The sequence below is a fragment of the Rhinoderma darwinii genome, chromosome 8 (assembly GCF_050947455.1).
Source record: "Rhinoderma darwinii isolate aRhiDar2 chromosome 8, aRhiDar2.hap1, whole genome shotgun sequence".
NCBI classification, from domain to species: Eukaryota; Metazoa; Chordata; class Amphibia; order Anura; family Rhinodermatidae; genus Rhinoderma; species Rhinoderma darwinii.
In genome coordinates, this window is record NC_134694.1 from 10,532,740 (window position 1) to 10,546,526 (window position 13,787).

The 13,787-nt window shown below is 40.9% G+C and overlaps 1 protein-coding gene across 10 annotated transcripts in view; it reads left to right on the forward strand.

The window, feature by feature from the left end:
• CACNA1B (calcium voltage-gated channel subunit alpha1 B) overlaps positions 1-13,787 on the forward strand; it is a 214,581-nt gene that overhangs the window by 140,624 nt on the left and 60,170 nt on the right. For 9 of the 10 annotated variants that reach the window (XM_075835026.1, XM_075835028.1, XM_075835025.1 and 6 more), the window contains exons 18-19: positions 193-255; positions 12,352-13,173. In XM_075835026.1, the coding sequence (XP_075691141.1) occupies positions 193-255; positions 12,352-13,173 (885 nt within the window). The remainder of the gene's footprint in view (positions 1-192; positions 256-12,351; positions 13,174-13,787) is intronic. The other variant, XM_075835032.1, reaches the window with a different exon arrangement.

Sequence of the window (13,787 nt, forward strand, 5' to 3'; positions counted from 1 at the left end):
TCTTTTTGTTTTTCTCGTCATAAAGCGGGAGAGAACCAAAATTTGACTTCTTTCTTTTTTAACTATCCCTATGGTGTCCCCGTGTTATTTGAATGTTCCCAGTGGAGTAAAACATTGGTACTTTCCCGCCGTTCACATGTCCGTTATGGTTTGATATATTTTGTTTCTCACTTTTTTTTCTTGCATGTGCAGTTTTGTAAAGCAAACTCAAGGTGCAATATCTCGCAGCCCGTCTGTCTCCAACCTTAATTCACCGTGAGTTGCCCTATGTTATGATATTCACTGTGTGGACTTCTTATTTATCAATATATATATAACAAAAATATATATATATATATATATACAGAGCATATATATATATATATTCTTTACTGCTCCCCCTTCTTCAAACATTCATCTTCCTTGTGGGCGCCAGTGGTTGTACGCCAGGCTGAGCACCAAGACGGTGCTTCATTGCTTCTCTACAAAGTTTCTGCACCCCCACCGCATTGCTGATACCTCCAACCTCCATGTATTCCTTTCCTTCCATCTCTCCTTTTCTTATTCCTTCTCCCTCATCTATATGATCTCCCCTACAGATAACACCTTCCTCCCAGTATCTTACCCCCTAACATAGTCGATGAATTGCTCAGTTGATGATTTCTTAGCCCTTGTATATGGATTTCTGTTATCTTATTATGTCTGTTTTCTAGAAATGTGCTTGTAAGAAAAGTTGCTATATGTTTTTCTGTTTCTCCTTCCTTATGAGACAGGCGTAAATCTAACATTTAACATATATATTTAATACAGAGGGACAGGGCCGCCATCACATATATCTGCGGCCCTGCAGAGGGATGTTTAAGACTAAGGCTACACAACTAAGTAATAATTAATCATTGTATAATTAAATGTTCTGCAACTTTATACTATCATTTGTTTTTGAATTCATAGTTTCAAGATTTCTGCTTGCTGTCAGTGAATAAGACCCTTTATTCTTTGCATCATTGGCATGTATTATTAGGGTAGCCTCTGTTTATATGGCCTATTAAAAGGTGTGTGTGTGTGTGTGTGTGTGTGTGTGTGTGTGTAGGGGGTCCCAAGCACAGGGCAGTTCTCTATTAGGCCACAGCACGAGAGTAGCTCACATGGTCATCCATTCATTTTTATGGGCGCCAGGTAATCCCCCATTTGTCCTGCAGTGGCCACTGCAGAAGAAATGTGCAGCTTCTTCTGCCGATAACACTGATCGCCAACAACATCCTTTTTTAGGGAAGAGGTTGTCCAGATGGGTCAACCCTTTTAATACCCTGTCCCCTCTCTGGATCTTGATTGGAAGTGACTGCGGTGTGTATCAATACCCACGGCCAATATGTCTAGTGAATGTGACAATAGCTTGGGGATCTACATGGCTGGTACCCACCTTGCATTGCAATCCTTTTCATATCTTTGCTCAGTAAACCGTGGGGTCATGAATATTATTTATTATAGGGTGTGAAGAATTCCCTAATCAAAATTGCAAACCCCTTTTAAAGGGATTAGAATAAAGGGTTTGCTTTTCCATAAAAACACCAACTTTTTTTTCATGGGCTGTCTGGTACTACAGCTCAGAACCAGTCACACATGATATCTTTATCCTCTAATATATTTTAGACACCAATACCCAATCTATTGTATTGTAAGGAGAATTTCAGAGGATAACTTTTGGAGGAACTTTTGGAGGTAATGGGGATAAATGATGGAAAATGGAAGTTTACACAATGTCTAAACAAGAACATGGCTCACAATCTTCAAATTTGGAAAACACCCTTAAAATACCTTCTTAGAAGCTAGGTAAAACCCTGCAACAAGCATGGATGTAAGGCAAATACATTGGAAATCATAAATTTTTTTACAATTATTACATTTAATTAATATTAATGACTGTAATTCTTTTTTCCATTCAGATAGAAATAAAATGAGAATGATGATAGAGTTTAAAAAATGTAGGCCTGAGGCCCCTAGCAACTAATAGCAAATGTGCTTATATTGCATAAATGACTTAAAAAGCTAATATCAAATTCAATTTATGCAGCACAGTATGTGTCAAAAGCCCTAATAACATGGTCTGACCATTAGTCCAATGCAAACGTCAACAAGTGTTCATAGCGATTAAGTTAGGTGGAATTACTGGAGCATTATGATGTTAAGAAGTATTATGATCACTTATTTACAATTGCCCCATCTCACGGAGCCTTTAAAGCTTTTGACAATCCCTTTTTGTTAGAAGGGTCCCCTGAGAGCAAGCTGACCACAGAAAGTCCAATGCTGAGACCCTCAATCGTCAACTGTAATCTGTACGGAATCAGCAACTTTTTAATTTCCCTGCAGTGCCACCACAGGAGAACTGAAGTATTACAAAGTTCCAAGTAAAATAAGTGGGCTGTCCATGTAATGCACAGATGTGCTGAGTCCTCCAGAGTAGAAGTGACTCTTTGTAGCCACTTTTACTCTGGCTAATAGATGAGGGTCCCATTAAAGGGGTATTCCCATCTCTGACATCTGTCTGATAGATGCGTGTCTCTCTATCTCTAGAAATGGGCCCCCTGACCATCTTCCTACCTTTTCCTGCTTGTTGGGCTCCGGCCATTGAGCTACAAGGTGGCCAGTGGTACAGAAACAGCTGAGCTTTCTGAGCTACGCCATTTCCGTAACTCCCACAGAAGTGAATAAAAATTACAGGAAGCTGTGCTGTTTCCGGAAACCAGGAGCTATGGAAACAGCGTAGTTCTCTGTGCCATGCTTTTTCCGTAACTCCCATTCACTTCTATTGGAGTTACAAAAAGAGCATAGCTCAGAAAGCTTGGCTATCTCCATACTCCCAGGCACCTTGTAACCCAGTGGCGGGAGCCCAGCTACAGTGGGAGATGGTAGGACGGGGGTCAAGGGGCCTTATTCTAGATATAGGTGTGGGTCCCAGAGGTGGGGACCCGTATCTATTGGACATTTTTGGAATATTCTGTGGATATGCCATAAAGGTCCAACATAGGAATACTCCTTTCATTCAATTCCCTAACAGGGTATTTGATAATAGGGTTTCTACAACAGGCATCTACTTTAATAATTGCAGAAATTAAGCCTTCACTGCCGGAAACAAAGTTCCTACTATTCAATTATATCATGTCAAATCCTTTACTGTCATGATTCTGTATTCTGTAATAATCCCCCCATGAATATTAAGTGGTGCCAGTCTGCATCTTGTCAGATACCCTTTCTGGGACAATGACTTTATTTCTCTCTCTTTCCTTTACATGATGAGATTTGTCTCAGTTGATAGAAAGGTCTCTACATATAAACATGTTTTTTGTAAGGAGTCAACGGCTGCTTTTATTTCCGTCTTGGGTTCACAATGCATAGCCGGAGAGATCTCTGTGTCTATCAATGCTGCTCCATGTGTGTCTGTCTCCCTCAACTTGTCTTGCTTCTCTGACTTGCTTGTCAGTCTCATTGTGCGCTGTCAGGATTGTGCTCTCTAATAGTGCCCGGGGTCTGTGCCTCTGTCAGTCCTGCTTTATGTGCTCCCAATGTGAATGTACTTTTATCACCTTCAGGGCGGATACGTTGACACAAATACATCCTCAGTTACGTCAAAAGAGCAAGGACAAAGGCTTCTATGCAAGCCATCGATGACCCTGGCATTGGAGTGTGGGCCATATGGCTACCCTTTACCATAACCATTACTGTTGTCTTCCTTATAACACATCATTGCTGCAGACTTTCAGAAAATAAGTTGTAATCGTTAACCAGTCTATGAAATGTATGTATTTATTATATACCGTATTATGTAGAACATATAGACAGGATATCATTGTGTGTATGTATATATATATATATATATATATATATATATATATATATATATATATATATACATTACATTGCCTTTACTACTCTTAAAGGGCAAATCCATTCTCTGCAACACTACTTAATGAGGTTGCCCGGTTTAGAAAAAAAATTAAAATTATATACCCTCTGTTTAGGCTCCTCATCTCTTGGTGAGAGCGCAGAGCAGTTACAAAGAGTGTCTCTTACTCAGGAGGACCTGTTGTGTCCTGCGATACACAGACAACACATTGATATGGATGAGCACTGTGTAATGCTCAGTTTCCCCTGTGGTGGTGCTGCAGGGAAACTGAACACTCGTTGCTAGGTTCCCCCACAGATTACAGCTGATCGCTGGGGGTTTCAGCAGTGGGCACTTTGTGATCAGCTTATTGTCAAGGAACCCTTCCAACAAGTAGAGATTGCCCAAAGAGGACAGCCTCTTTAAATATTAACCCCCTTGCCAATTATTTATGAAATGCAATCATTTGTGTTTAATTTTAGGGAACGTTGGCTATAAGTTTGTCCTGTTGCATTATCCAGTTCTGGGTTTGACAAACAACTCCATGGAGTAGTTGGCACCGCGCTTCTTACCATCGTCTTTTACAGCAGCCTATCTTGTGTTATTCGAGTTACCCGACTATCAGACTGTTACCTACCACATTAGCAAGCACATTAGACTCGATAGAGTGTTCGTGAGGATGGAGAAGTGGCTTCGATGTACCTCATAAGCAATGGATGACATAGGGAGGGCCCCATATTGAATATCAAAATGGGTCCACACCTTTCCCCCAGGGATGGTGCATGTTTATCCTTCACCACTTTGTTGAATAGGGCAGGATGTCTCTATGGCCTGTTCTTCCCCCTTATTTGCAGTGGTCATAGGCGATCAGCCATTTGTAACTAGGATACAGGTCCCCTTCTCCTTGGGCCCCATACCATGATCTTCCTCTATAGTGTGTATATGCCTTAAAGCAAAGGCTCTAACAGCTAAAATCCAACCCGTCAGATCCTTGTCTGCCTTGACGGCCAATGTCAGGGGGCTGTCAGCGCATACTTTCAAAATCAGGTAAATCTGCCAATTAAAATCTAATGTCTATGGCCACTTTACAGCGATCATAAATAGAAATGGATGTCAGTTTATTTAGTTTGCCCTCAGTGTTATGTTACCTACCAGCCCCAATGCCAGGGGCAAAGAGACGATAATTAAACACCAGTTTAAATAAATGCTTGTCATGAGCTGCAAAGCTGACATTATGTCAGCTGTAGAGCCCGGTGTGATACAAGGTAATACACTTGTCGAATGCTGAAGTGTCTTAAACCTTTCATTGTAATATGTGGAGAACAGATTGTATTGTGAGTGCAGATTTTTTGTTTCCAAGGTCATTGGCAAGAATGGTAAAACACCTCAGAAACAGGTTCTGCGATGCAGAGAGAATGGTAGCTGGCAGGACGAAGGCCTGGCACACTGAGGTGGTATTCGCTCTGTAGCTCTAGGGGTGCCAAATTGCTTGTCTCACTAAAAAGTAAATAGGAAAAACATTATCTAATGGGATCAATTCTGGAACGTCCTATCTGCATGGTGGATGGCAGACTTTAAATATAGAATTTTTCACCTTCAGACGACTTTACATTTTTGAATTAAAGTTGTCCCCCTGCAGCTTTCAGTTAACTGTTTTATGCCTACTGATTTCTTCTGTGCGAGTCTACATAGCCTTGTATTTATACCCTATGACTATTGAATGCTTATTTCAATGTCTTGGGATACGTCATACATATGGACTTTTTTGTTATATTTCCAATTTCTATATGAAAAAATATATAAATTGGAGAACAATCCATTTTTCCAACTCTGTAATCAATGCCTATATGGGGTAGATGGGCATAGTTATTACCTGCGGCCAGCAGTTGGGGGTTATTGGTAATGGCAGTCGTCGGTCAGCAGGAAGACCCATTTTGGTTTTGCTATAAGACCTTCCCTCCTTAGTGTATGCCACAGCTTCACTAAAAACAGGTTATTAATAAACCCTCACTCTGAAATAGCTCTATGTTAACCTCTAGACTTACTGTAGCTGTCAGGGCATGCTAAGAGTTGTAGTTTTACAATAGTTGGTGAGACCACGGTTCTAAACTACTAGATGAAGTATGTCATAGCAAAACTCAGACCGGGCCCATCTTCCATTGAGAGCTGAGCACAAAATCTACTATGTATAATAATATACAGCTGTATAGGGGTAGCTCTGTTTTTGTAATTTGCTTAATAATGCAATTCTGGCTTCCTGCAGACACCACTAGGGGGAGGTAACTGCATTTCCACCAGTCCCCTTATGCATGGACGGTCTGGTCTACCCAAGCAAGAGATTCTCTTGCGAGTGGTTCTCCATTTGGCACATATTGGGAGATCTTCCTCCCCCTCTATTAAGTCAATATGCCCTATCATAGGTTGGAGTTCATAGATGGGATTGTCTTCAGGGTAGATATACCATTTTTTTAGTTCTTTTTTTAGTTGTTTAATAATATAAAACTGTGTAGGGATAGCTCTGTTTTTGTCATTTGCTATATAATATAATTTTGGCTACATATAGACACCACTAGGGGGAGCTAACTGCATGTGAATTTATACAGACAGTATTGAGCTCAATGAGAGCAGTGTAAATCTGTATGCAGTGAGCTGAAGGTAACAGCTATGAAAAAGATTAAACTTAAAATGAACTCAATGCTGATTTACAAGGAATCTAGCCCCCTGCAGGGGAAATGTAGTACTACATTTCCACCTGTCCCGTTATACATGGATGGTATAGTCTACCCAAGCAAGAACTGCTCTTGTGAGTTGCTCTCCAACCTGGAACATAAAGGTGGACCCCTCGTTCTTTATCAAGTCCATATGCCCTATCGCGGGTTGGACTTAAAGAGGCTCTGTCACCCGAATATAAATTCCCCATCTCCTACATAATCTGATCGGCGATGTAATGTAGATAACAACAGTGGTTTTTATTTTGAAAAACAATCATTTTTGAGCAAGTTATGAGCAATTTTAGATTTATGATAATTAATTTCTTAATAGACAACTGGGCGTTTTTTTACTTTTTACCAACCTGGCATTGTGAAGAGAAGTGTATGACGCTGACCAATCAGTGACCAATCAGCGTCATACACTTCTCTTCCTTCATGTCCATCTGTATTCACAGCACAGCGTGATCTCACGAGATCACGCTGTGCTGTCACTTACTCCCACATTAACTTTACTGAAGAGTCTTGAGAGTGAATAGACATCACCTCCAGCCAGGATGCGATGTCTATTCACACTCCCGACTCTTCGGTAAAGTTTCTGTGGGACTTACTCACACAGCACAGCGTGTTCTCGCGAGATCACCCTGTGCAGTGAAAGTAGCTGGGCTGGAATGAAGAGACGTGTATGACGCTGATTGGTCAGCGTCATACACTTCTCTTTACAACGCCCAGTTGTCTAATTAGAAACGAATTAGCATAAATCTAAAATTGTTCATAACTTGCTCAAAATTGATCGTTTTTCAAAATAAAAACCCGTGTTGTTATCTACAGTCCAGCGCCGATCAGATTATGTAGGAGATAGGGCACTTATAATCTGGTGACAGAGCCTCTTTAATAGATAGGTTTTGTCTACATGATAGTTTTTAATTATTTTTTTTACTTAAGTAAATTCCTCTGAGGTGTTCTTGACTTCTCATACAGGTGAAGATAAAATGCTGGATTTTTATATTGTATAATTCCTCTGCAGGCGGCCTCCACAATCCATAGGTTCTTACCAGTAGTGCCTCGGAGGCGCCTCTGAGCGGCTAATTGCACTGTCCTTGTTAAAGAAGCCAAGATCTCAAAAATAGACCTCATCACTATGCAAATTACCGTGTTCTTCCCATCTCCTACAGAGTACGAGTTCCCTGAATTCTGCTCTCAGTGTGAGAACGGCACGTCTCCTGAGCCACTCATCACTCTGTGGGTGACCAGAAGAGAGCATGTGAACCCCATGTGAAGGCCCAATTTAAAGGTCTTCTCAACAGAGCTAGTACTATTCATTAAGAATACATTTGCAGACCAAAAAACATCCAAATTAAAGTTTAGAGAGTAAATCGCTGCAGGATTCTTTAGATTTATGTTAGTCGGGATATTTATTTAAAATTGGACACACAGGCTGTTTATACATAAATGTCTGCATTGCATTCAAGGAGATGCAGTCGTTGATATAGTTCATATCATTTGCTTAGACTTTAGTATTGCTCCCCACACTTGTTACTGAATCTTCAGTTTTATAACGTGACCAGGTTGAATTGATTAGTCAAATACGGCAGAGTTGACTTTGTCATTTGGCAAAACTTACTGATGTGGTTTCACATAGGCCTGCAGGTAAACCCACTGCACTATCGTCAAACAGAGAGTTATAATGATGCGCAAATAATTCAACCCCAGAGTTAAAGGAATTGTATGAGATTTATAAAAAGGCTCTGTTTCTTTTTTCCAGAAACAGCGCCACTCTTGGTCATAGGCAGTGTCTGGTATTGCAGCTCAACCCCATTTACTTGAATAGCAGCTGCAATAAGCTGGAATAAAAGACGCAGCCCATTGATAAGAGAGGTGTTGTTTCTGGGGAAAACCCTCTGATCTCATACACCGCCTTTAAAGTTGCCACAAACATTAGATTTTTGTCGGTGAAACCTGTTAAAATTAGTAGGATCATTCTAATATCTATGAGACCTGTCAGACCCATCAGGATAGATTTTTTTCCTCCATCTAATACGTTTCTTTCCTCTGGAGATAAGTGGCATCAATGTTGTCTAGCAAATGCTCATCTCCCCCTTCACTACTGTCCCGTACTGAAAACATGATTACAGTACGGGACAGTTTTCCCACAGCGAGGCAGTGACACCTAGCGTCGTAGATAAGCATGATGCTAGGAGCCCGGCTCCCTGCAGTGTGTCCGGTCCGGGAAATGCGGCCCACATACGGACCGTATATCACGGACCGAACACGCTCGTGTGAATCCGGCCTCAGGATATGGGTGGAGACCAACATCACGGAACCCAGGTTGTACTTTAAGCCTGTTCCCCATAGTAGATCAACTGCAAAACACCCCCAGGCCGATACCCCAATACCTGTGCAGCCGAGCTTCCTGGGCCCCCCCTTTACAAGGGGACCATAGCCAACAACCACAATCTGGGGCAGCAAGGCACGGGGGTTTTTCCTCCCCCGTCCTTCTCATACACTTTAGGGAAAAAGGCCAACATGACTCTTGGCCAAATTTTTCCTCTCCCTTGTTTGCTTTGGACCTTGTACAGCTCCATAGCAGGACGTATCCTTGTGGTTGGACATTGATCAACAAAATGGGCCAGGGCAATACATGATAGGTGATCAGGTTGATTGTGCGTGATGTAAAATCTTGACTACATTAATAGGTTGCGTTTCAACCAATTATGTGTTTTACATATCTCTTGTTATAAACCTTCTCAGGAGAAACCGAGACCCTTAAGAAATGTCTTTATAATGGCAGAAAGACGTTGTCTTGGACGTGGAGTGGCAGAAGATATAATGGGTTTAGTACACCTTTCGAGAAGGTATTTTCAGATATTTTAAAGGCCTGCCCCATTGTTAGGGGCTAGGAGTGTAGCTCATAGGGGGTATAGGGGCAGTCGCACCTGGGCCTAGTGCCTAAGGAGGACCAAAGGTCTCTCTGCCTCACAAGACACCAGTATTATAACTGGCATATGGTGGGTAGGCGCCCTGTTATACATTTTGGAATTGGGACCTATGAAATTCAGGTTATACCTCTGGCAAATACCTTTTGAGCCCTAACACATTTTGCAGCCTTTTCTATTTTCAGATTTTCTTAGCTCCAGTAGAGATTTATTTTTTTGTTCCCTGCAAATTAATTCAGGCCGAGGTCTGGAAGCAAATGAAAAAGACTGAACTGTATTTAAATAATACATCCCCTGCTACCCAGAATAGCTAAGCCCGTTTCTCTGTCCGCCAGTCCCTCATGAAGCCCGATGACGAATGGTTATTTGAAACGATAGCAGATTTTTATCACACACTAATTATCATGAGAAATATCAAGCCTTCGAGGCAGTCATTTCTATTCTGTATAGTTACATAGTCCATGTCAATCTTCACTGCCTGGGGATCTATGACATGTAAGCAGTTATTTAGGAATAAGTTACCATAGTGTGCTATATTAAGTTTAATACATTCACTCATAAAATATCACACCTAGGATTCTGCAAACATCACAAAGAATGAATGACAATTTAATGTCGCCAATGTGGGAATGGAAATGATCGTTTTCAATGGCAGGAAGTAAATCCGTGCAAAGACGAGTAGAGCCATTAGATGTAAAAAGAGAAAAGGTTATATTTCAGCTTTACAGATCACTTGTGAGACCACATGTCAAGTATTATGTACCGTTTTTAGTGATCATATATACACGATGCAATAGAAATATTCAGAAATGGCTACTGACATGGCGCATAGCCTAGTATGAAATACTTGAATATTCCCAGGGACCAGTAGACCTAAAATACTAAAAGTATTGACTATAGGGCAGCAGGGCGAAAAAAATGCACCACCGCTGTATTGGGTAGTACTAAAAATTAAAACTTAAAAATTAATCTCTACATTTTTAGCACTAAGGTAATTTAGGTCCAAGATTATGTGCTGATTAGGCTAAATTCATTAGTATACGTTTACCTCTCTTACGTCAGAGGAAGAGAGGGTCGAAAGATTAAACAAAAAGCAACGGTTCCGTTAAAATTACCATTGATTTCAATAGTAATTATTTTGTTTCAGTTGCTTTCCGTTTGTCTCCGTTCGCTAGGTTTCCATTTTTTTTCACGGAAACAAATGGTCTGCAGACTGCACTTTTGCTTCCATCAAAAAAAACGGAAACCTAGCGAACGGAGACAAACGGTACGCAACTGAAACAAAAGAATTTACCATTGAAATCGATGGTAATTCTAAAGGAACAGTTGCTTTCCGTTAAATCTTTAGATCCTCTCTTCCTCTGACGGAGGAAAGGTAAAGGTATAATAATGGTAGGGTGAAAGTAGACTTACGTTATTAATATATCTTTTATACCGGTTTGAGCTTTGTTTTTATGGTACAGACCTCTGAATCCTCTGCCTAGACATAGAATTAAATCACAAAGTTCTGGCTGCCTATAGTCACCACTAGGGTGAGATTAAGAAATGATTGCATACAGTTTTATTATTGAGTTCAATGTATAAACAGTATGCAGTAAGCTCCCAAGCTCCCTCTAGTGGTGGCTGCGTGCAGACATCATTTTATCTTTTCTATGTAGGGGATTTTGAGCTTTGTAAAGAGAAATATGGCTCTGACTACTGTAAAGTAATGTTAAGAAAGCCCAGAATTTAGCACCTATTTCTATTAAAGCAGATTAGTCACTGGGAGCAGAGTTGTCACCATGCATTCCTCTCCCAGTCAGTATTTGTGGTAAAAGTGACAAGGTCTTTCATATCCTGGAGTACAAGTAAATAAAATGTAAGGGGGGGGGGGGATTTGGATAACACTATCCATAAGTCCAATTTTATGACTAAAAACTGGCAAGCAGATTTGTTTAATAAAGTGAAATGTTTTGGATGAGAAGCAGCAGAGAATTTATCATGTCAAATGCAGCTGATTTCTAAAGTTGAGCTTGTCTGCAACCCTTTGTCCAGTTTATTAGATTGTTAATATGGAGGTTACATTGACGGTGGCTATAAATCTAATGATAACAGTGGTAGTTTGGAGCTCATGGCCCCAATGCAAAATCTGTACCAGGCATATGCCATTTGCCATAAATATTACTGCTGTCCTCTTATGTGGTAGAGCAACCTCTGAACTCTGTCCGGGTCCAGGGGTCATGTATACCCCCTACAGCTATACAACTGTCTACATAAATAAACGGTTGGAGAATTTGTCGGGCATGCAAGAAAATCGGAACAATCGTTTTTCGGGAGTAAGTCTTGTGTGTCTATGTTAAATTCCTTTATTAATGGACAATCAGATTAAGGGATTGTTTTTGTTTTTTCTGTTGTACTTGTTTTTGAGTTCCCATAGATGTGATCTGTTTGCTTTGTGTTTCTTGGACTGATTGTTCCCATTGTTTGTAAGATCAATGTTCTATAGTGAGGGATATCCTAAAGAGATCACTACCCTGCTCTTACCTTCCATCCCTTCTTCCCTACTTCCATATTTTAACCCACACACATGAATTACTTTTTCTATTCTGGTTTTAATCTATGAAATCGTCATCCATACTTTTCGGCATCCATTCTCGGCTCCCACTATCTCATTTCGATCATCATTAATTATTTGTAGTTATTATCATCATCAATTATCATCACACTTTCTATATCCATCTTATTTTCATTTTTTTAATTTATATTTTTGCTACACTAGCTTTGTACTCATCCATACCTACATCCACCTTTTGACTTAATGGTATGCATTGCCTGTGTTTCGATGTATAACTTATTTTCCTTCCTTTAGTAAACAGCAGAACTCAACCAAATGTCGCTCAGTGTGGGAGCAACGAACCACCCAGATCCGCATGCATAACTTCCGTGCCAGTTGTGAAGCGCTCTACAGCGAATTGGAACCTGAGGATCGAGTGAGGTATGCAACCACGCTATGCCTAAGGCCTGATATGAAGAGTCACATGGATCGGCCATTGTTGGTTGAGCCCCAGGATTCCACAGAGACAAAAGATGGCAGCCCAGAAGCACTACCTCCAAGTGAAACCGAGCCAGGTACTGAGGTGCCTGCAGAACAAGCACCGCGAAAACATCGGCATAGAGATAAAGGAACTACCGAAACCAATGGCGCTGGTCAAGAAAATGGAAACCACAATGGTGATTCTGGGAGTAATGAAAGAGAAGAACGTCATAGGCAGCACAGAAGCCGAAGCAAAGAAGGGGAAGTTGGGAAAGAAGGTGGAAGAGGTGAGCGGAACCGGAGTCAGGAAAGAGCAAAGAGACACCATCGAAGGGCTTCTCCAGAAGAAGGGACAGAAAGGGAACATCGACGACACCGCACACACCGCCATTCTGCCGAGAGACAAGGCAAAGAAGGCAATGGGCAACCTCCTTCTGGTAGTAAAGGAGAAAGGAAGTCTCGACATAGAGGAGGTGGATCTAGGTCTGGCAACAGGGATGGTGACGGAACAACTCGTGTGGGAGAAAATGGAGAGGAGATCCCACGGTCACGACATCGGAACAGACACAAAGCACTTTCTACGTATGATACAGACGAGAAAAAGGAAAACAAAGAGGGAGAGCCGGGAGATAGAGAACATCGCAACCACAGGTTGAGGTAAGAGTATAATTTTTTTGGTTTTTCTGCACTTTATGAAAGGTTTACACATATCTGTATACAACAAAGCCAACCACATTATGGACTGAACCAATATTCATAATACTGTATCCTGCAAGTGAGTACCATAGTGACATCATTGACCATAGTCAATGACAAAAAACAGTGTGTGCCTGAAGGATGATATTCCCGTTAATCATTCTTCTAAAACTTCCTATTATACTGATAAGTAAAATCATCATAGGATTGTGTTATATACCAGAATGTTTCATATGCCAATATACTGGATTGCCATATCAGGGTCTTAATGGAAATCTCCAATATTGGCCAACATGGTCTAGGACGGTAGTAAAGCCTTCCTCTAGAGTTTAGCATTATGAGAGTACACTCAACAAGCATAACCATGAGTCCTAACTAAATTTAAAGAGTACATCTGGATGATGAGCATACAGTCAGTGTCAATGGGCACAGTCAGTCCAGAAATGAATGGGAGTATGTCATAGCTGAAGCGCATAGACAGTGAGTACTTCTGGACTGGTGATTCCTCTAGGTGTCTGAAATATGGAGATAGAGCGTAGTCTGACATTCCAGATTATTGGGAGGTTTGGTAACAA